The sequence below is a fragment of the Sciurus vulgaris genome (genome assembly GCF_902686455.1).
Source record: "Sciurus vulgaris genome assembly, chromosome: 5".
NCBI lineage: Eukaryota > Metazoa > Chordata > Mammalia > Rodentia > Sciuridae > Sciurus > Sciurus vulgaris.
This window is the reverse complement of record NC_136465.1, coordinates 75,851,028-75,875,370: the sequence shown is the minus strand read 5'-3', so window position 1 is coordinate 75,875,370 and position 24,343 is coordinate 75,851,028. Positions and strand designations below refer to the sequence as shown.

Genomic DNA, 24,343 nt, shown 5'->3' with positions numbered 1-24,343 from the left:
GAGTCACTCTAACATGCAGTGAGATGGGAGGCAGAGCCTTATCTCAGGTAAGGCAGGGCTCTTTACAGATCTTAAGTGTTCTAATTCTGATGTTGATCTTTGCTTCTTTTCCTTAAATACCATTAAGTAGTTTACATATACTGTTTCCTGAGTCTATATAAACTTTATAATTAACACAATTTAACATAGTATCTAAAGCATGAATCAAAGAAAGGCTGAGAGAGCTTTTAACTTTCCTTTTGTGTGATTAAGTGGCAAAATGTTTTCATGTTTCTTTCATATTTCACAATATTAACCTTTAAACAAATCAGACTCTAATGTTTAGAAATACATTTACATTTGAAATTCTTTATCCCAGTGTAAAAAGTAACAAATTTTACACATACCCTATTGATAGCAGGTCCTATAATAGAACATTAAATGATAGAAATAAATCCCCAATAAAATTTACTCTTTATAAGTTTAAGATTACCATTACAGACAAGTTTTAATCTGGAGAATAGCAGAGCTTAATAAATTCCTTGCTTTAAAAACTTGTGGTCCTGAAAAATATGAACACATTTAATATACAACTAGTGACCATTTCACAAATACCTTGACACTTTTATCTTACCAAATTGAGTTTTTAAAGAGAAATGTAGACTCTGTAACAAAGTACAATACTCTATAATAGTTGTTTAACCATAATTGTATACACCCCAATTTTTAAGACTAATTGTTCTAAAGAATAAACTTAATAGACACAAAGTTAAGAGTAAATTAGTGTTTCAAATCCTTGTCATTTTACCATGTCATTCTACCATATAGATTAAACTTTGGTTTATATCAGAACGTTAGTATTTCACCTTAGGAAAAACCTTCAATAGTTTTAGCTGTCTCACATACATATAACCAACTTAGTTACACACAAACTTATTGAAACTTGCCCTTTATTTACACCGACTTTCTTAGCACTTACTTAGACCCTCATGTATTTCATCAAACAAGCACTTTCTTACCCAGAAACATTTCCTTTTTCCTTTTACTAAATATATTTCCATACTCAGAACCTTTTATTTTCTCTTTCCTACTCGTTGACCCCTTTTTGTTCACATTCTGAAACAACTCTTATGAAATTTCTGAATTTAGATAAATTACTCTATTTTAATAAGATTAAATATTCTGTTATTTATAGTACTCTAATTGAAACACAGTTGAAACTTTTGGGACCCTTTGTATATAGAAGTGCACTTGTTAGGACATAACTCTTAGTAACCTTGTTTTTAGTTTAGTGATGACACAAAGCAAGTTTAAACCCTTTTATTTACCAACCTATGAAAACACCAATAATGTTTAAGTATGATACCCCATGGAATTTAAGGAGTTAAAAGTACTCGATGTTATTTAACAATTAGCATTTTAACTTTGTAAATTAATCAGATGTCTCTACAAACACATTAGAGTAATCCCATACATGTTAACTCTAATTCACTTATTCTGTAAAAAACCAAGATAGACAAGTGTCCTGAAGAGTATTTGCTGTCTCTTCCCTGTTGAAGAAAAGTCCTAGAAACAATTGATATTAGACATTTTATTAACATCAATATTTTATTAGCTTGACCACCTAGAGACTTGCAAGTTATTTTCAAAGACATTTTACTTTTATTAGTTTGCCCAATTTGAACCTTTTTTAAATCACGTGAATTAAAAGTATCTGGATCCATTTTTAAATTTTAATTTTAGGAGCGCTCAGTTTTGATACAGACAAAACATGACATCAGACAGCACAACATACAAATAACACAAAATCAAGCCCTTGTAACTTTATAGGTGAATCTCCATTGCAGTGTAACAGATGTTCAAAAACTCTAGTTGAATAAAAAATAGAACTGATCAAAAAATCATGAGCTCAAAAAAACATATAATTAAAAATATAGCATTTACTTTGCTGGAGTTTTAAAGACTCTTTTTACCTTTTCTTTCCCTGGGTTTGAGACCGGTCTCCTACTGAGCCTTTAGGCTTCTTTTATTTATATTTCAATGTAAGCCTTGACTGAGATCTGGAAGGATCTAACAGGTTTTAACAGAAACTCTGTGTCTAAGGCATTTTAGCCACCTCATCAGGACAGGTTGGATGTTAAAATTATGAGACCTTATTTTTCATTACTTTTGAGACTGAAGCTACTTTGCTAAGTTACCCTTCAGGGCTGTCGGGAAGGGGAGTCCAGAGAAGGAACCTTTGGGGTCCACCCGAGAGTAGCCCAGTCCGAGAACCCCCCAGTTGTTCCAACCCTTCCTCCACCTTGTCCGCCACAAACACACAACAGAACCAGATACAGACGGGCACCAATCTCTGATCCACCAATTGAACCCCATCAGCGCCCTTACCGACGGAGACTACCAGGCGTCCCTGGCTCTCCTTCCACCCTTAGGGCGTCCCCCAGGGCTGCAACCTGTGGCCCCCCAGGCACGTCTGCTGGCCACTGTTCGGCCACTCTCACGAGTCACCGAACGGTTGCCACCGAAACCGAAAGCGCGCTCACAGAACCAGACCAACTAACAAAACACAAGACAAAGACAGACAACTTCGGGGTACCCCTTCTTACCTCCAAGGTCGACTCCGCGGATGAGGGGGGGCCATCTTATCCCGGGCGAGCCCCCAAATGTAAGGCCCCCCAAAAAGGAAACCCCAACTCTGTCCCATGGATGGATGGCAACCCCAATCAACCGCAGGAGGCGTCACTTGATGCAAACCGCAAGAGGTGTTTATTCCAGCGCGCTGGGACCCAACTCCAGGAGTCGAGTCCCTAGCAGAAAATCTTGTAGGTTTATAAAGGCAGAAACCACACATCGGGAGGGGTCACACATGAAAGGGGGAAAAGGGGGAACAAAGCTGCCAGGAAATTTCAAAGGGGGTCTGGGTATGCTGACAAAATGTTTCACAATGTTTTACAACAGGCTGTAGATTCTGGTCAATAGTTTCTGGTAATCCTACTGTTTGAGCACTATCTGGCTATCAGGCTCAATTTACTCTTTTACTCTCTGTTTGGGGCTGTTTCCTGGAACAGCTTTAAGGGCTTTGTTCCCATTACTGGGAGGGAAACCTTAGGGAGTTGAGATAAAACAGACAGCTTAAAAAAATGTCCATTCTTTCAATATTATCCTTCTCTCCCTGAGTTCCAGGGTCTTGCCTGTTAAAAGAGTCATAAGTCTTTCCCTTCAGGGTAACTTGGATTCCTCTTATCGACATTATTTCAGTCCTGAATTTCTCCTGCAGATAACAAGTATTTTCTTGAGGAATGTGTCAAATGTGTCATAGCCTCTCCACTTAAGCCAGTCAGGTCTGCAGGTATAGCCTGAAATTTGTTGCACTACATATCATGGAGTAACTCAAGCCAAATACAGTCTACTCTCCACAAACATGATGAAGTTTACACAATAAACTACTTTTTTTCCTCAAGTTGCAACTTGACTGGAGAAAGTCTGATGGTTAGGGGACTTTTTCTTTAAAGAAAAAAAAAAAAAAAACTTTATACAGTTTGATCAAAATGGGGAGAAGCAACTGAAGCCAGAATTGGGAACAGGTAGTTAGTGTAGAAATAGGGGATCAGGTCAAATCGAGGAAATGGCCATAAAATCATCTGCCTCTGGAAGTTGGAGACTGCCCCTGGAAGAATGGAATGTCAAGGATCTCTGGAGCCCATTGATTACCAAATTTACCTGCCTTTATCAAGGACTGCAAGCATGGAGCTGCTAATTAATGCCCCCTGGGCCCTTGCCTGCCTGAATCACCCTGGCCCTCCCCCTGCCCATGGCTTCTCACTTAATGCAAAACCAAGCCTAGTCACGTAGGCAGGAAGGAGAGATAAGGGGGAGAGAGAACTGGAGAACAAAAGAGAATTTAACCTATAAAAGATGTAGGGTGCGCTCACTTCTTGGGACTTGAGAACATCAGCCATGGCCCCCTTCTCCCTGCCGGGAGAAGTCTGTATTATTAGCTTTAAATAAAACCTGCTTAACATGCTTGCCTTGGCGTGCTTCTCTAGTGTTCAATCTTCAACATTAGAAGGAGCAGAACTCGGCACCGGTAAACGGCGGTATCAGATTTGGAGGTCCCACCGAGATTTACGCCGAGGTAAGTAAGCTTCTCTCTCCATGCACCCCACATCTGTTTGGGGTGCATCTTTCTGTCTCTTTATTTTTGGAGGGCAAAATGGGCACCCGTCGGCTACTTAAATGCAGTTAGTGCAGCCGCCATTCTTAAGACTCGGGTGGAAGGTTTCCCGGCCCAGGCAAGTTTCCAATCACCTGCTCTGCAGGCATGTTGGACTGTGCTGAAGCCGTTTCCTACTTTTCTGTCCAGGCCCGGAGCGCAATTGCCGCCAGTACACGGTGTCCCTAGTCCTGATCTGCCCAGGATGCGTGGAGGTGGAGGAAGGGTTGGAACAACTGCGGGGTTCTCGGCCCGGGCTACTCTCGGGTGGACCCCAAAGTTTCCTTCTCCGGATTCCCCCTCCCGACAGCCCTGAGGGGTATCCAGAGTGATCGGTAGACGAATGGCACCGAGGGAAAGCGCCAATTACCTTTGCCTCCGTATGGGCCACACAGTGCACAACACTCCCGCACATCCACTCCCTCCTGGATGCTCCCCTTCCCTTGCCGGTCAGATATTAGGAATTCAAGCTGTAGGATTAAGGCCTGGGATGATTAGTGTGAAAATGCCCAGGTTCCCTTTGTTCACATAGTTAGCCTTCACTAGTGTAGACACTAGAGTCTCCCCATTACTGTTCCTGTGCTTAAATGTGCTCACTCAGAGTGTTCTCTTTAAGCTGCAAGAGGGAGGCATTTAAAAACCCCTCCCGTGAGACCCTCCAAGCAAAGGGCGTTATACACCTAACAACCAATAGATGTCCCCTCACCCTCTGGAGATTCCTTTAGTCTACAGGGCAAAAAGATAAGCAAAAGGCACGCTTTTTACTTGTCATCGTTTTTCACAATTAGGAGTTTATAGTGGCAGGAGGAAAGCAGTAATGTCCTTAAGTCTGAATCCTCCCAGGGTCCCTAGCACAGGGCAAACTAGGACCCTAGCACTTTGCCGAAGAAGGCCAGAAATAACTTTGGCAAAGCCAGGTAGTGAGAGACGGGTTTTCTGGACCGTAAGGAAGCTCAAAGTTAGGGAGACGTCCCTAATATTTCTAACTCAGAAGGGAGCTTCTCTCTCAACAGTATTGCCAGGTTCACCACTAGCCTGCATACTGCTAAATTGCAAATGATCAAGAAAAGTGCCTTTCATATGTTACCATGCTTGACACCAATAATCTCTACCATGAGAGGAGAAAGCCTTGAGGAATCGCCCACTAAGGGAGGAAAATTGAGGGGACCCTCCCAACTTAAGACAGACAAAATAAATTTAAGGAGGCTCTTGGAGGATCCTAATAAATATTGAGATGTTTCAAAACTTATGCCAGGTATGACTTCACCTGGAAAATTATGCTATTAACCATCTAGACCACAGGCAGTTCCCAGAAACCATCCTAACTGGGATTTGAATAATGAGTAGGATGCCTAAAAAACTATTATGCAGCCTTCAGGAAAGTCCTGCTATTTTCATAAGAGAGACTTAGGAAAGCAATAAGAAAACACACCACTCTGAATTCTGAATCCATAAAGAGCCACCTACTTTTAAAGTATAAATTTATCATTTAGTCAGCCCCAAATACTTAGAGGAATTTACAAAATTGGCACGTGGCCCTGATCAATCCTCAGATGATCTTCTCCAGCTTGCATCTTCCGTTTTTTTTAATAGACATCAAAAGGAAAAAAGGGAACATATAGGCAAGGAAAAGGACTTATTAAAGATCATTCAAACTGATAGAAACTTTTAATGCCTTGCAATAGTCCATGCAATTTGCCCATTTTAGGAGTTAAAAAGCAAACTGCCTAGTCCAAAACCTTAGAATAATGAAGCAGTAATTTCCCCACCCTGTAGTTCTTAATCCATACACTTTTATCTTGTACTCCAACTGCTGCTTGGTTTACTAAGTTAGATTTAAAAGATGACTTTTCCTGTCTGTGCTAGACTCTAAATGGCAATTTCTGTTTGCCTTTGAGGAACCAGATACTGTATCTCAACTAACCTAGATAGTATTGCCTCAGGATTTAGATGGCCCTCACCTGTTCCGGACAAACCTTAGCTAAGGACTTAACAAAATTCAGAGATAAAACATCTGTAATTGTTCTCCAGTAAGTAAATGACATCCTTTATGTGCCTCCACCCAGGAGGAATATCAAAAGGCCATTACAGACATCCTAAACTTCTTAGCTAATAGGAATTATAAGATCTCAAAAAAATAAAGCTTAATTATGTCATCAACAGGTTCAATACTACAGGAAATAGCCACCATAGGACAATATTCTGCCCCAGGAATATCAAGAAGGGGACTTACTTCTAGCTCCTGTCCTCAGCTTACCTATGAAACAAGATTTAACTTGTTAGTCACAAAAGGGAAAATAAATCCTGGATAAGCAGCCATAGACAGCTCAGTAACCAATGGCATATCTCAGTGAAGAACTTAGCAAAGTAGCTTCATTCTCAAAAGTAATGGAAAATAAGTTCTCATAATTTTCTTTGACATCCAACCTGTCCTGATGAGATGGCTAAAATGCCCTAGGCACAAAGTTTGTGTTAAAACCTGTTAGATCCTTCCAGATCTCAGTCAAGGCTTACATTGAAATGTGAATAAAGGAAACCTAAAGGCTCAGTAGGAGACCGGTCTCAAATCCAGGGAAAGAAAAGGTAAAAAGAGCCTTATCTAAACTCCAGCAAAAGTAAATTTTATGGTACTTCACTAAAGTAATTAACGGCCGTATCATTTTTCCAGGACTCTTGTTTTTTTTAATTATGTTTTTTTTTGAGCTCATGATTTTTTTTGATCAGTTCTATTTTTTTTTATTCAACTAGTTTTTGAACATCTGTTACATTGCAATGGAGATTCACCTATAAAGTTACAAGGCCTTTAATTTTGTGTTATTTGTATGTTGTGCTGTCTGATGTCATGTTTTGTCTGTATCAAAACTGAGCACTCCTAAAATTAAAATTAAAAAAATGGATCCAGATACTCTCAATTCACGTGATTTAAAAAGGTTCAAATTGGGTAAAATAATAAAAGTAAAATGTCTTTGAAAATAACTTGCAAGTCTCTAGGTGGTCAAGCTAATAAAATATTGATGTTAATAAAGTGTCTAATATCAATTGTTTCTAGGACTTTTCTTCAACAGGGAAGAGACAGCAAATACTCTTCAGGACACTTGTCTGATATCTTGGTTTTTACAGAATAAGTGAATTAGAGTTAACCTGTATGGGATTACTCAAATGTGTTTGTAGAGACATCTGATTAATTTACAAAGTTAAAATGCTAATTGTTAAATAACATCGAGTACTTTTAACTCCTTAAATTCCATGGGGTATCATACTTAAACATTATTGGTATTTTCATAGGTTGGTAAATAAAAGGGTTTAAACTTGCTTTGTGTCATCACTAAACTAAAAACAAGGTTACTAAGTTATGTCCTAACAAGTGCAATTCTATATACAAAGGGTCCCAAAAGTTTCAACTGTGTTTCAATTAGAGTACTATAAACAACAGAATATTTAATCTTATTAAAATAGAGTAATTTATCTAAATTCAGAAATTTCATTTAAGAGTTGTTTCAGAATGTGAACAAAAAGGGGTCTACAAATAGGAAAGAGAAAATAAAAGGTTCTGGGTATGGAAATATATTTAGTAAAAGGAAAAAGGAAATGTTTCTGGGTAAGAAAGTGCTTGTGTAATGAAATACATGAGGGTCTAAGTAAGTGCTAAGAAGGTCTGTGTGTAAGTAAAGGGCAAGTCTAAACAAGATTGCGGTAACTAAGTTGGTTGTATGTGTGTGAGACACCTAAAGCTATGTAAGTTTTTTCCTAAGGTAAAATACTAATGTTCTGATATAAACCAAAGCTTAATCTATATGGTAAAATGACAAGGATTTCTTAGAAACACTAATTTACTCTTAACTTTGTGTCTATTAAGTTTTATTCTTTAGAACAATTAGTCTTGAAAATTGGAGTGTATACAATTATGGTTAAACAACTGTTATAGAGTATTGTACTATGTTACAGAGTCTACATTTTTCTTTAAAAACTAAATTTGGTAAGATAAAAATGTCAAGGTAATTGTGAAATGGTCACTAGTTGTATATTAAATGTGTTCATATTTTTCAGGTACACAAGTTTTTAAAGCAGGGAATTTTATAAAGCTGCTATTCTCCAGATTAAACTTGTCTGTAATGGTAATTTTAAACTTATAAAGAGTAAATTTTATTGGGAATTAATTTCTATCATTTAATGTTCTATTATAGGACCTGATATCAATAGGGTATGTGTAAAATTTGTTACTTTTTACACTGAGATAAAGAATTTCAAATGTAAATGTATTTCTAAACATTAGAGTCTGATTTGTTTAAAGGTTAATATTGTAAAACATGAAAACATTTTGCCACTTATTCACACAAAAGGAAAGTTAAAAGCTCTCAGGCTTTCTTTAATTCATGTTTTAGATATAATGTTAAATTGTTTTAACTAGTGTTCATATAGACTCAGGAAACAATATGTGTAAACTTCTTAAAATGACATTTAAGAAAGAAGCAAAGATCAACATCAGAATTAGAACATTTAAGATCTGTAAAGAGCCACACCTTACCTGAGATAAGGCTCTGCCTCCCACCTCACTGTGTGTAGGATAGCTCCAAAATAAGCCAGACTTCAGCTTATTTAAAGTTATAGTCAAAAGATTGGTTTTTGTTGTAAAAGTACTGTGATCTCAAATAGGGGATATAATGTGGTCCTCAGTCAAAACTCAAAATAGCTATTATACAAACAAGATATATTTTTACTCTTGCTAATTTCATTTAGTAAAACTGTTACCTGTTGATGTTTTGCAGAAGTAGCTGCTTCAGGAACACACAACCTAGGTAACTTGTGATAATAAGCCATCACCTATAGAACAGATAGTGGTAACTTCTAGTACTAATACAGACTCCAGTTAGATAAAAGGGTAAATAACTGTAAAGTTATAGACACTGAAGTTGAAGCCCAGTACTCTTACTTTATGACTGGTGAGACTGGCTTGCTGGATAATTAAGATCAAACTTAGAAATTGGAGTTAAATACAGAGGTCAAGAAAAGTCCATATTTGGGTCTTGCCCTCAACGTCAGCCTGAACCCAGGGAATAAGAGAACTTCTCTAAGGAGCGTTGCAAGTCTGGGTCACACAACCTCCTGATCAAGGAGATTGTTGAGACTAGAGGATGAAAAATCACCCAGTGTATCTGCTGCAGAGGAGGGTCATGGAAAAGGGGAAACATCCCTTAATGCTTCTAAAGGAAGTCACCTCATCAAGAGACCCTGCCTAACCAAAGTCACTGGTGGAACCAGGAAGCCGCTCTTCAGTTCTGTACGAGTGACCCCTGTGGGAACTCAGCTGACTCTTTAACAAGACAGGAACCAGGTCAATTTGACCAGCTTGATCTTAGATACCCAGCAAAACAGTTAAAACCAAAATATAGCCATTCTTGGGCATTTAAAGGAAATAATAGTTAAATGTAACTTAAGATGTACACTTGTACTAGCCCACTAGAATAAAGACTGGAAGCTACAAATGAAAGATTCTTCAGCAAATGTGCCTGATAACTATCAAGAGAAACCGCCAGAGTCAGAAGTTTTAGTCAGTTTAAGACCTTCCTAAGCTACACAGGTATGATTATCTAGCCCTAAGTAACAGAAGTATAGAGATCTCTACTAAACACAGGTTATACCAATAAAGGGATATTTTACAAAATCAGGTGACATTAAGTAGCTTAACTATATTTTCTGAGGACATCAATGACATTAAGAGTTAAATGTTGTGTTTACATTCCTGATAATCTGGACAATGTTAAAGTCCCCAAATAAAGGCCTTGTCCTCTCCAGCCTTTGCTAGGCCTAGTTATGGGAACAATTTCTCAGTTCTTCCACCTCCTGGTGAGAGATTGACTTCTGTCATTTTCATGATACTCAGTGGCATGTTTCAGATGCTGCAACATTTACTTTGTACTAATCTCATTTCAGTACTCATGTCTTTTTGTTCTTCTATCATAGAAGCACCCACCCCCAGATGACTTTACAACCTGCTCTTCCCCAACCAGGCTTCTTCCTGGGACCCCTCGATTGACCCGATTTTTAGAAAAGGAACTCCAAGCTGCTTGCCCCACGCCACCCACTTCCAGCTCGAAGAAGTCAGAGCGGTCATCGACCTCCTTCCCCAGCAGCATGGAGTTCCTAAGATAGAGGGGGGAATGAAGCCAGAATTGGGAACAGGTAGTTAGTGTAGAAATAGGGGATCAGGTCAAATCGAGGAAATGGCCATAAAATCATCTGCCTCTGGAAGTTGGAGACTGCCCCTGGAAGAATGGAATGTCAAGGATCTCTGGAACCCATTGATTACCAAATTTACCTGCCTTTATCAAGGACTGCAAGCATGGAGCTGCTAATTAATGCCCCCTGGGCCCTTGCCTGCCTGAATCACCCTGGCCCTCCCCCTGCCCATGGCTTCTCACTTAATGCAAAACCAAGCCTAGTCACGTAGGCAGGAAGGAGAGATAAGGGGGAGAGAGAACTGGAGAACAAAAGAGAATTTAACCTATAAAAGATGTAGGGTGCGCTCACTTCTTGGGACTTGAGAACATCAGCCATGGCCCCCTTCTCCCTGCCGGGAGAAGTCTGTATTATTAGCTTTAAATAAAACCTGCTTAACATGCTTGCCTTGGCGTGCTTCTCTAGTGTTCAATCTTCAACATTAGAAGGAGCAGAACTCGGCACCGGTAAACGGCGGTATCACAACTAGACTGCATTCCCTCAGTCACACAGAAGCAGTTATAGTTAATAGAAACAAAAGCCAGTTGATATCCATATGCAGATTTAGTTAGCCTGAAGTGTTAGAAAAATGGGGAAAAATGCAGATATAATTTGCCTGTGCTACACAGGCTGGACAGGGGGCAATCTCTGTTCTCAGCTTTCTTGGTATCCAAACAATTAGAATTTACAGTGGTTCACCCATCAATCTCTGCCTTAGGAAGTTATTTTTAAGTTCAGAGCAGGTGGTCAAATCGAGCATGTTTCAGATTACCCCTGTTCAGTTATCTTCTCAATACTGAGGAAATCAGTGTTTCCATGTCACCTGGCTGGTGGTCCATTGTTGGACCTGTGTGCAGAACTCAAACAAGAAAGATCAGATGCCTATTCCTGAAGGAGGCAAACTGAAAAATTTAAAAGCTTTTTGTAGGAGAAGGAATACATTAGTTTGCATAAGAACTCTTTTTCCGTCAACTCCCAACCATATATGTGTGTGTGTATGTGTATTTTTTTGCCCTCCTTTGGAGCAGGAGAGACAAGGAGAGGAGAAAATAGACAAGTAAGTCCTTGTAAGTTTCCCTCATGTTTCTGAATGACTTCCTCTAAAATCACTGCCAATAATTTTCCAAATGTCTTGACTTCCACATTGAGGGAGTATTGTCTCATTCTTTGGTGTGAATTAGCCCACATTAAGGGGCTATAGCAGTGGAGTTAACATCAGAAGACCCCATATTTTATTCAATTCTAAGTAACAAGATTTTTTGAAAGATTTGTATTTCAAAATAAGAGCAACCGGTAGCCATACGGTATGTCTAAAAGATTTGAAATAGTAAACACAATCTCTTGAGTTCTGTCATCTTTTCCATAGAAAACCAACTTTTCTATTAAAAGCAATCCTGTCAGTTTTGCTTTAGAGAGTTTCTGTCAGCTAAACTCCTTCTTATGAAAATCAAAGTTAATCAGCATCTGTGTAGAAAGTTTAATTTACACTGCGTAGCATCTTTAGAATTTAGATACATTTTATAGTCTGTAAAAATCTTGAAACCAGGTTATAAGAATTAATATCATTTTATTAAATAAGAATAAACATAGATACATAAATGTAGTTTTTAAAGTCACAATACAGACAGTAGAACTGAGAGATAGTCTTTTATAAAATAGCTAGTCTTTATACCTATTCTTTGTTAAAATCTTTAACTTTGTTTTGAAATGGAGGAAAATAAAGTAGGATTTCCCTTTATTAGTGACATAGATATAGTTCACATTATCTACAATGACTACAAACAATAGATAAGGTATTATTATTTAAATAACTAAGTACCGTAGCAAAACAGTTGTTTCCTCTACAATATGTTAAAACAATCTCAATTTACAGCATCATATTCAGACTGTCAGAATTTACACAAGCTTTGGAGTTTTTATATCAATAAAACATATGACATTATTGTAAAAGCGTTTGTTTATTGAACTAGAGTTATAAACTGAAAGGAAACATTAGAACAAATGAAGATTTGGATAAATCTTAACTCCAGTAGAACTTAATTTTCTTTTAGGCAATAAAAATATAGTAAAATTATCAGAAAAAACTATTATCTTGATGGAACCAAAACACCTTTGTTCTCTAGGCTAGTTCTTTGGTAAGCTTTGGTAAAAGCATTGCACAACTACTTTTTAAAAAGTTACTTTTTGTTTTCTATAATTTAAACATCACAAGGCTTTTGGCATGAGACATACAGAAAAATCTATTTGACATTTTAAGAAAGCAGGTAAGTATCTTGTTGTTTAGAAGAATAAAACGTAGGCACTTCATTCAGAAAATATTTAACCATAAATGAAAACTACTTGATTTATTCTATGAGCAATACCATAAAAACACATTTTTAACTCCAGTTAAGTGTATTTTATGAAATATAAGTCACCACTGTTAGTTCATAGAGACATTCAAGCACATAAACACGTAGGCGTAAACAAGAACATTTTATTGAATTTTAACACTTAGATTTATCACTTGCTGGTTTTAAAAAGTCAGACTTTGACAGATATTGAAAATAATCTGTTAAATTTAAATTGGCAATTACCAAGTTGAGGCCAGGTAGCAAATATACAACTTAAAGACTAAGGATAGCAAGGCTTGAATAGTAAGTTTCTTTCACAGAGACAGAAAAACCAACAAACAACAGTCCTAAAACAAATAATAGTTCAGATAAAGAAAATTGAAAGACATAATAAAAACATATAAAGTAAGGTGCAGAACCCCAAAATTGAATTCACTAGAGAGTAAAAAATTCAATCAACCAACCAAAACAAACAAAACTAAAAGGCATGAATTCCAAATAAACCAATTGCAGATAAATTTTGTTCATTTTATTAATAGACGCCCATCTGGTGAGCACAGCAGGGGCTATGGTTATGAAGTGGAATTCCCTACCCTAGTAGATAAATCATAATTGCAGCCATAAGAATTTGCCTATAAGCCAATCACAAGTTAATAAACTTATGAAACAGTTGTATTAAATCACCAGACCCTTTCAGAATAGGCCATTTTGCAATAAAAAATTGTCTAAAGACCTAATTATTTTATTCTGTATGGTTGAATAGAACTCCACTATGTATATATGGCACATTTTCTTTATCTATTTATGTCTTGATGGACAACTGGTCTGGTTTCATCTTGGCTATTTCACCTCTTGTGCTATTATAAGCATTGGTATGTATTTATCACTAAAGTATGCTGATTTTATTTCTGTCACATAAATAACAAGGAGTAGGGTAGCTGGGTCCTATGGTGGTTCCATTCATTGTATTTTGAGGAATGTCCATATTGCTTTCAAAAGTAGTTGTACTAATTTACAGTCTCACTACCAATGTATAAGTGTACATTTCCCCTATATTCTTACCAGTGAGTCTTGTTATTTGTGTTTGATGATTGATACTCTAGCTGGCGTGAGATGAAATCTCAGTGTACTGGAGAACATCATGCTATGTGAAATAGGTCAGAACCAAAAAGTTGGGTGTTGGCTCTCATATGCAGAAGCAGTTCCCTTCTTCTAAGGTTGGCTAGCCACAGGTGGCCTTATATTCCCAACATATGGTTGCCATCCTGTTCCCCAGAGCCTGCCCAGGGACCATACCTGGAACCTGGCTGAATTTGATCAATGAATCACATCGCAGTAGGCTGAGGTTTTTGAAAGCAGATGCTGACCCAGAATTAGGCTTTATTAGGATATTTATTAGGGATCCACTAGTATTGAAAGAGTGATTCCTTCCCAAACAAATCTCTGCCAAGCCTGTGGGGGTACTTGGCTGCATATATGGCATTAGATTAAGTCTGGTAATGGGCCAAAACGTCTGGAGTTTTATAGCCCCATTTTAATCAGGAATCCCATGTCCCAGGTAGTTGGAGGGTTACCAATAAACTAATTCTGTATTTAAGGCACAAACTGAAGACCTGACAGAGTACTGACAGCACTTCCATCAGGTGGGATACCAATGATTCTTTGAAGGGCTATCTGGGTGGCACATCTCCATGTCTACTGCCCGGGACGGAGATTTGAGAATACTAATTAATACTAATTATTGGACCTGAGCTAGTTGAGAGTCAGAATCAAATGAAATTAAAATAAAACTTTTGTTTTATTTCTAATAAAGCTATGTTAAATAATTTCTTTGATATTTAGCCAAATGAGTTTTTAAATTTGCAAAAAAGTTGAACTGATTTATCCCTGCTCAGATAATAGGCTCTATGAACAAAATAGAATGGGTGGAGAACTTAATTTTCAAAACAGTTAAAACATTGACAGAATTTTTTATATCATGGAGTGATGAATGGACCAGTTGTCCACTACAGAAGTTATTGCAATATTACCTGCATCATTTTTAGGATTACCTGTGTACACATTTAGATTGGGTCTCTAGTAAAGACATGAATAGTGGTGGTCTAAGACAGATTGCACAACTGTATTGATATGTGTAGGGAAAAATTGGAGTTGTTCAAAAGGGAAAATTTATTACCAGAAAAGTGAGTATGAAAGTGAAAGTCTAGTTCTATAATTTTGCTGTACCAAATTTTATGGAAGGGTTTTTAATAACTTGGTTATATGCATGAGAATTTAGATTCTTTTGAGGAAAAGCAAGGAAACCCAATGTTCTCTTTCATTCCTGAGGTCAGTAGACCCAGGAAGAAATATTTTTCATGTAGTCATCCTTCTGATCTTTTTTATCAAAACCATTTTCTAGTTCTAAGATTTCTCAAGCATCAAATTCATCAATTTTTAAAATAATCTAATTTCATCAAGATATAATTTAAAAAAAAAGATATAATTTCAGCACTTCCTAAAACTTTGTTCTAATTAGTTATACATGACAATAGAATGCATTTTTTGATCCATGATATGTAAATGGAGTATAACTTCTCATTCTTCTGGTTGTACATGATGTAGGATTATACCAGTTGTGAATCATATGTGCACACACATTCATAATGTTGGATTCATTCTATTATCCTTCCTACTCTCACACCCCCTCCCCTCCCTTCTCTCCCTCTCTTTAATCCAAAGTACCTCTATTGTACCCTAGGTGCTCCTGTATTGTGAATTAGAATCCACCTATTAGAGAAAACAGTAAGCCTTTGATTCTTAGGGATTGGTTTATTTTGCTTAGCATGATATTCTCCAGCTCCATCCATTTACTGGCAAATGCTACAATTTCATTCTTCTTTAAGGCTGAGTAATATTCCATTGTGTATACATACCATATTTTATTTATCCATTCATCTGTTGAAGGGCACCTAGGTTGGTTCCATACTTTAGCTATTGTGAATTGAGCTGCTATAAACATGGATGTGACTGTGTCACTGTAATATGCATTTTCAGCATGCTTGAGGGATTACAAGAGGTATTAGATGTAGTGCCTTAACTCAGATAACTCATAATATTTAAATGTTATATATTATTGGTTTTTCTTCCTCCATGTTCTTAATACCTGATTTAAGAGAGAAACAAATGGGAGCTATCACATTAAACTTTTAATCCCATTAATATTAGTGGATTCTAAAGAATTTCACTCTTCATTCTTTTTTAATATAATTTCTTTAAAAAAATTTCAGCTTAAGGGCTGGAGATATAGCTCAGTTGGTAGAGTGCTTGCCTCAAAAGCACTAAGCCCCTGGGTTCAATCCCCAGCACTACAAAAAAAAAAAATAAATAAAAGAAAGAAAAAGAAAAAACATCAGCTTATGCTGGGATAGCTCATTAATTTCTAGGTTTCAATCACCTTCTGCAGTCTGATGATTTCTAAATTTTCAGTTTATTTTTTTTCCTCAGATCCACTTAACTATAATCAGTCTAGAGATATAGCACATATCAAAATTTTATAACCTGATTTTCTTCTGACATAATGTACATCTTTTTCTTTCCTATTCTCTTCCTCATCATTGATTCATCAGTGAATTGTTGCCTCATCCATTCACCAGGACTCCCATTTTAGCTAATTAGAAGTAACGCATGACTATTTTTTCTCCATTTTGTTTAACTGAGTTGTCTTTTAAAAAAAAATGCTAAAATAGTTTTTCTATCTCTGAAGAGTATTCCTAAATACTTTCCTCTTCCTTCAATAGTTTGGATTCAAATTATTGTGGTTTACATCAAGCATTTCTAAGAGTGATCTACAGCATAGAAATGTTTAATATATTTTCACTATTTTCAGTAAAAATTTTGTGAGGTGTAAATCCACTGTTCAATATATATATTTTTTTCTAATTAAAAAATGAGTCTTATGCAAGTGTTTTTAACAGTGTGTGATGTCAAAACTTATTGGATAAGCTGTGAAATTTCATTGTGTTTCACTGAAATTTCTTCAAAGTTTTTGCCACATAGACTTTTAAGTGAAAAAAATCTTGTGAAGAAAATTATTAATTTGTAAAAACAATCTTGAAAAATGCAAATTTATATCATAAATGTACCTCAAAATTAGCTGCAAAATAATTTTGCATTTTAATAGGACTCTAATCTAAATTGCAATTTGTAGTGTATATTTACCAAATGAAATATATCCACCAAAGTAAATATATTTCACAGTATGAAAGAAAACCTCAAAAATGTATTCCTTGCATCTTTACATTGTATTGCACATACTAAAATAATGATACATTCTTTGTAATAGTTTTTATTAAAATCACAGTATAACTTAAAAGTATAATTTATCACAATTTCTAATAAATAGTAAATAAATGTTGGAAACATTTATTTTCTGGACCTCCCAAAATTAAAACATAGAGCCTGAGAATGTGTCATCTCTACCTTTTAAATAAAATCAAATACATTTTTCATAGACTATGTGGTTTTCCTGCAATATCAAATTCAACATTCTTGAATTGTTCAATTCAACTAATTTTCTATATATTTTATGGATCCAAATGTGTAATGGATGATTTCTAATTCATGTAGTAAAGTATTTATTGATCTATTTTTTAATGTTACAGTCCAATGAATGTAACTGGGAACATTTCCTTTAGAATCCAAGTCTAATTCTTTTATAAAATGTAATTTTTAAACATATATTGGGAAATGACTGCTGGAACATCATAAATCCATCTGTATTCCTTTCAGACATGGATCAATGCATCCAGTGTCCTGAAGACCAGTATCCAAATAAGCAGAGAAGTCAGTGTCTCCCCCAAATTATGACATTTTTGTCTCATGAAGACCCTCTAGGAGCTCTTTTGGTCTCCATAGCCCTTGGTTTATCTGTCCTCACTGCTCTGATTTTAAAACTATTTATTGAATATCGAGACACACCCATCGTCAGGGCAAATAACAGAAACCTCAGTTACCTCCTCCTTGTTTCCTTGATGCTCTGCTTCTTTTGCTCCTTGATGTTTATTGGTCAACCTAGCCCAGTCTCCTGTATTCTGAGACAAACGTTCTTTGGAGCTGTATTTTCTGTAGCTGTTTCTGCTATTTTGGCAAAGACCTTCATTGTGGTTGTGGCCTTCAAAGCTGTCAAACCAGGAGGCATATTTCAAATGTGGATGGTGACCTGATTCTCCAATGCCATAGTCGTCACTGGCTCCCTCATTCAAGTGTGCATTTGCACAATCTGGCTGGGAACTTCTCTCCCTTTCCCTGACATGGACACTCAGTCAGAGTTTGGTCAAATCATCCTTTAGTGTAATGAAGGCTCCCCGGCTGCCTTCTACTGTGTACTGGGTTACTTGGGGTTTCTGGCACTTCTCAGCTTGATTAGTGCTTTTCTGGCCAGGAGGTTACCAGACAGATTTAATGAGGCAAAACTGATCACATTCAGCATGCTGGTCTTCTGTAGTGTGTGGATTTGTTTCATACCTACCTATTTGAGCACCAAGGGCAAAAACATGGTAGCTTTGGAAATTTTTTCAATCTTGACTTCTGGTGCTGGTTTGTTGTGTTGTATATTTCTTCCCAAGTGCTATGTGATCTTACTGAGAGCAGATGACAATCCAAGGAAAAACTACTTAAAACAAGGTCCTTCCATGAGGCAAAGAAATTAATGTTCAGATGACATGATTGACATGAAATAAACTATAGTGTGGAAATTAAGATTCTAAAGTGTGGCACAAAATAAATGTATTTTGTTCAAACAATGGCTATTGCTTTTTCTATTTTTTTTTTTTTTTTTTATTCAAGAGTCCCAGTTATCATTGGAGGCAGCAAGTTATGGTGAACAATGCTATGGGGTCAAATAGACAAATGTTTAAATTCAGCACCCTGATGAGTGACTGTGATGTTTAATGTCTCCTAAACTCTTCTTTGAATCACACTTTTCTTGTGATTAAACAAGCATAGAAGATCTTACAGAGCATTTAGTTGAGAATTAATTAAAGTCATCCATATGAAAACATAATTGGTGGTGTAAAATAAGCTTCTTTATGCTGGTTTTATTCTACTTCTTTAAATAATAATTAATTTTTAAGGATTTTTAATACCTGGTGGTGGAAACAGTGATATCTGCTTCTCATTAGCCTTCTCATAAAAAATAAAACAATGTGAAAATTGACTTTTGGACTATCTGAATTGTGTCTTGTATTCTTTCATATACTTAGGTGAAACATCATAGGCTTAAGCTTTGGCAAATCCCTATTGGAAACTAAAGGAGAATCTCAGGAAACAGTGCTTTATCACTGAGGACTCTTAACACATCAGTGGAGAAGCTTGTTTTAGTGAGAGGAAACTTTATGGAAGATTGCTGTTTTCTCTATAGTCAGGACTTTCAAATATTTTCTCTTTTACGTTTTCCCCTATTAATACTTGATATCACTTATAACTTATTAATTTATATTTTCGAGCAGTGAAATGTGTCAGAACTTAGAAGTGGGTCAAGAGATGAGGTTTCAATCTTTGAATGTAAGATAACAGTTGTAATTGAAAGGAATTCTAGAGCTATAGAATAATTCTTCCTGGGACATGCATTTTTTCAGGTATTTATTTGTCCTGGCATAGACTTTTTTTTATACACTTTTACCAGTTTGTTATGGGGAGTCATACAAAGCCAAGCTCCTCAGGTTGGTTTCCAGAGCCTCAAATAAAGTGTGATATAGTGATATTGTGACATATACAATTCCTGGAGAAAAGGCATAAAAAATTATGTGAGAAACCAATATGTGAAAAACTTTAGCACACTTCAGAAAGTAGCCACTAATAGAATGATAACCCTTGTTGTATATGTCATTTTCTTCAAGTTAACAGAGAAACTTAGTGTAATCTTAACACAGAAAGCAAGAGTATTCTTTCCTTGAGAAAAAAACAAGTTGATTCTAAAATTCGTATTGCAGAAGACTGTCTGGCTGCAATATTAGGCACATCCTAAGAAGTAGCATGAACAGGGAATAATCCTTCCAGATATTAAAGCACATTACAAAGCCTCTGTATTTAAAACATTGTAGAGAAAAAGAGTGTTGCATGATATTCTGTGAAAAATCTCAGTGTTGATGTAATAGAAAAAAGCATAAGGTAGTTATCAGATGTTGAGGCTGAAAGTGTACATGTTACTAAACAGTATAACATTTCAGTAAGGAAATGAATAAGTTTTGGATATCTAATGTACATCATGTTGAATACACATAACATTATATATTTGAAATTTGATAAAAGTAGATGTTTATTCACACAATTCTTTCTTACACACATATGCAAACTCTATATGATGATGATAGCTGACTAGATTTATGTGATAATTACTTCACCATGTATATGTTATTCAAACATTACATTATACACCTTGAATATATAAAATATTTACTTGTCTATTGTACCTCAATAAACCTGGAAAAATATGACAGTGCTACATACACAGATCAATGGCAAAAAGAAAAATTCAGAAATGAATCTATAAAAATATAAAATTGCCATCTCGAACTGTAGTTTTAAATAAAGGAAAATGGATAACTTATTCATTTGGAAATTCCTTTATGTTAAACAGCAGCATGAAGTTCAAATAGATAAGATAAATATATTTAATAAAATCCTATTAAGTACAAGAATAAGCCAGAGGAGAATTTTTATATAGCTCAAGCTTCAGATTACATCTATGAGTAAATATAATTGGAAATATAGGGTCTACATTATAAATATTTACACACAATAATAATTTATTAAGGACATATAAGAATATGGAAGATTCATATTTGCAAAAACACCATGATTAAATAATGAAGCCCTTAAGAGTAACTAATATATTTGGTGCAGGATCTCTGCTTGATTTCTTGCACTTTGGGAGTCTTGTTAAGGAAGACTGGCCTAAGCCAGCATGATGAAGATTTGGGGCCTACTTTTTCTTAAGAATCTTCACTGTTTTGGCTTAGGATCAAAGTTCCTTAGCAAGACTCCTAAAGCACAAGAAATCAAAGCAAGAATCAATACATGGGATGGATTAAAACTAAAACCTCTTTTTCAGTAAAGGATACAATCAATAATGTGAAAAGAGCCTACAGACTGGGAGAACATCTTTACCACGTGCACTTCAGATAGAGCATTATTCTCCAAAATTTATAAAGCACTTACAAAACTTTACATCAAAAATACAAAGAACCCAATCAATAAATGGGCCAAGGAACTGGACAATTTACAGAAGAAGATCTATAGGAGATTAACGAATATATGAAAAAGTGTTCAACTTCTCCAGTAATTAGAGAAATGCAAATTAAAACAACTCTAAGATTTCATCGTACTCCTGTTAGAATGGCTATTATCAAGAACACAAGCAATAACAGGTGTTGATGTGGATGTGGGGAAGCAAATTGCTGGTGGAGTTGCAAATTGGTGCAACCACTCTGGAAAGCAGTATGGAGATTCCTCAGAAAACTTGGAATGGACCTACCTTTTGACCCAGTTATCCCACTCCTCAGTTTATACCCAAAGGACTTAAAATTAGCATACTACAGTAACACAGCCATGTCAATGTTTATAGCAGTTCAATTCACAATAACTAGATTGTGGAACCAATCTAGATGCCCTTCAATAGATGAATGGAATAAGAAACTGTTTATATATATATGTATGTATGTATATATATATATATGTATGTGCATACATATATGTATGTATATATATAATTATATATATAATGGAATATTATTATATATATAATGGAATATTATTCAACCATAAAGAAGACTAATATTATGGCATTTGCAGATAAATGGATGATATTGGGGAATATCATGCTACGTGATATAAGCCAATCCCAAAAGACCAAAGGCCAAATATTTTCCCTGATAAGTGGAAGATTATACATAATGGGTATGGGGGAGTCAGGGTAAGAGGAGAATGGAGGAACTTTAGATTACATAGAGGGAAATGAGGTGGGGGAGAGGGGGGTATGAAAGATGGTGGAATAAGACAGATATCATTACCCTATGTACATGTATGAAAACATAAATGGTATGAATCTATATCATGTACAACCATAGAAACAAAAGTTGTACCCCATTTGTGTACAATGAATCAAAATGCAGTCTGTAAAAACAAAAATAATAAAAAATAAAACAAAATAGTAACTAACATAAAAGCTCTTCCTTCTAAAGAAGAAAGACCAGTGATATCCTGCTTGGAATGTGACAGGGCCTACATAGTTGCTTTTATGCACCATTTCTCTTTAAGGCCAATGAGATCCTCTTTTGGATAGACTAATTCCAAGTCTGAGAGAGGAAAGGTACAGGGCAAGCCTTGCCTATCTTTATTATTTTGTGCTGGAACGCAAGACATTTTTCACAATCTGAAACAGATTTGTACAAGGGAACCAGCATGTAGAGAGTTTTATATATATATCATTTTTTTTTATCCATTCATCTGTTGAAGGGCAACTAGGTTGGTTCCATAGCTTAGCTATTGTGAATTGAACATTGATGTGGCCCCATCACTTGAGTATGCTAGTATTTTAAGTCCTTTGAGTATATGCTGAGGAGGAGGATAACTGGCTCAAATGGTGGTTCCATTCAAAGTTTTCTGAGGAATCTCCATATTGCTTTCCAGAATTGCAGACCAATTTGCAGCTCCACCAGCAATATACAAATGTACCTTTTTCCCCACATCCTTGCCAACATTTACTGTTACTTGTATTCTTGATTATTGCCATTCTGACCGGATGAGGTGCAATTTCAGTGTGATTTTAATTTACATTTGTCTAATCACTACAGATATTGAACATTTTTCAATATTTTTTTGACCATTTATAGTTTTCCCTCTGTGAAATTCTTGCTCAGTTCCTTCTACTATTTATTGATTGGCTAAATTGTTTTTGTGGTGTAATTTTTTTTGAAATTTGTATGTATCCTGACTATTACTGCTCTACCTGTGATGCAGGTGAAAAGATTTTCTCCCATTCTTTTCACATTTTTGATTGTGTTCTTTGCTGAGAAAAAGCTTTTTACTTTGATACCATTCCTTTCACTGATACTTTATTTTACTTCTTACACTTTAGGAGTCTGGTTGAGGAAGTTTTTTCTTAAGCTAACGTGATGGAGAGTTGAGCCTATATTTTCTCCTAGTAGGTATAGGGTCACTGATTTAATGCTTAGGTCCTCAATCCACTTTGATTTGAGTTTTGTACAGGTTGAGAGGTAGGGCTTCAATTTCATTCTGCTACATATGGATTTCCAATTTTACCAGCACCACTTGTTGAAGAGGATATATTTTCTCCAATGTGTGTTTATGGTACCTTTGCACTAGCACTTCTGTATAGCTTCTATATGTCAATGTAATATGACCATTTTGCCAATATTAATTCTTTCTATTCAAGAACATTGGGGATCTTTCCATCTTCTAAAGTCTTCTTAATTTCTCTCCTTAGTGCTCTGTAGTTTTATTTTACAGGTCTTTCACCTCTTCTGTTAGATCGATTCCCAAGCTTTTTTTTTTTTTTAAGGTATTGTGACTGAGATTTTTTTTTCTTTAAATTCTATTTCAGTTGATTCATCCCTAACATATAGGAACACAATTGATGTATGAGTGTTAATTTTATATCCTGCTATTTGTTGAATTTCCTTATGAGTTGTACAAATTTTGGGTTTTCTAAACAAAGAATCATGAGAGACTTGACACAAGGAAGGTATTCATCTGGAGGTTCATGGAAAGCAATAGGAACTAAAAAATCAGTTAGGAGAGCCTGATAATATGAAGAAAACTGTAAATACTGTAAATATAAAGTTTTTCCATAAGTAAAATAAAGTACATGAATATCCATTCCTGTAAGAAATAAAATATGATTGCGACCATCTGAGATCAGTTGAACATACATATCAGCATAAGGGAGAACATTTCTTCTGAAAAGTGAGGAGAATATAACCACTCAATTATATAGAAGGTTTGATTATGAATGGCAACAACTGCAACAAAGGTATAAGGTTCTCCTGTAAAGATTATTAGAGATAAAAGAACACTCAGTGTTGGAAGTCTGTCTACAAGAACTGTAGATAACTTCTCATTAACATACTGAAGAGCTGCAGTCAGTGCAGGAGTTGACTGGAAAAAACTGGTGGGATTATGTTGTTTTTTCAACAGCTGAAAGAAAGGCAACAACATATCAGCAGTTAAAGAAATATATGATTGATCCCAATTTAAGTGTCCTAAAAATTGCTGTAAATGAACTAAGGAAAATTGGGAAGGAAGAGTCAATTATGGAATATGAGTAATGGAATAACATTGTGGTATCTTATTCCCTAAATAGTTAATAGGGAGTTGTCATTAAATTTTTTCTGTGGCCACATGGAGTCCAGATTGTAATAGAATGTGTTGTAATTTAGCTAAAGTATCTTCTGTAAGTATTGGCCCAGCAATCAAAATATCATCCATATAATGATAAACAAGAATATATGAGAATAATTGTCAGAAAGGCTGAAGAGGCTTATTCACAAAATGTTGACATAATGTGGGGCTATTTAACATACCTTGAGGAAGAACTTTGCAC

General features: G+C 35.8%; 1 protein-coding gene across 1 annotated transcript in view; it reads left to right on the top strand.

The window, feature by feature from the left end:
- The window catches only part of LOC306662213 (vomeronasal type-2 receptor 26-like), a gene marked incomplete at both ends in the record, with an annotated part of 65,960 nt that extends 47,529 nt beyond the window's left edge, over nucleotides 1–18,431 (top strand). Inside the window, 3 exon segments of the mRNA XM_079141751.1 lie at nucleotides 17,512–17,942; nucleotides 17,946–18,068; nucleotides 18,072–18,431. Of these exon segments, the coding sequence (XP_078997877.1) occupies nucleotides 17,512–17,942; nucleotides 17,946–18,068; nucleotides 18,072–18,431 (914 nt within the window).
- Between the last annotated feature and the right edge of the window lie 5,912 nt (nucleotides 18,432–24,343).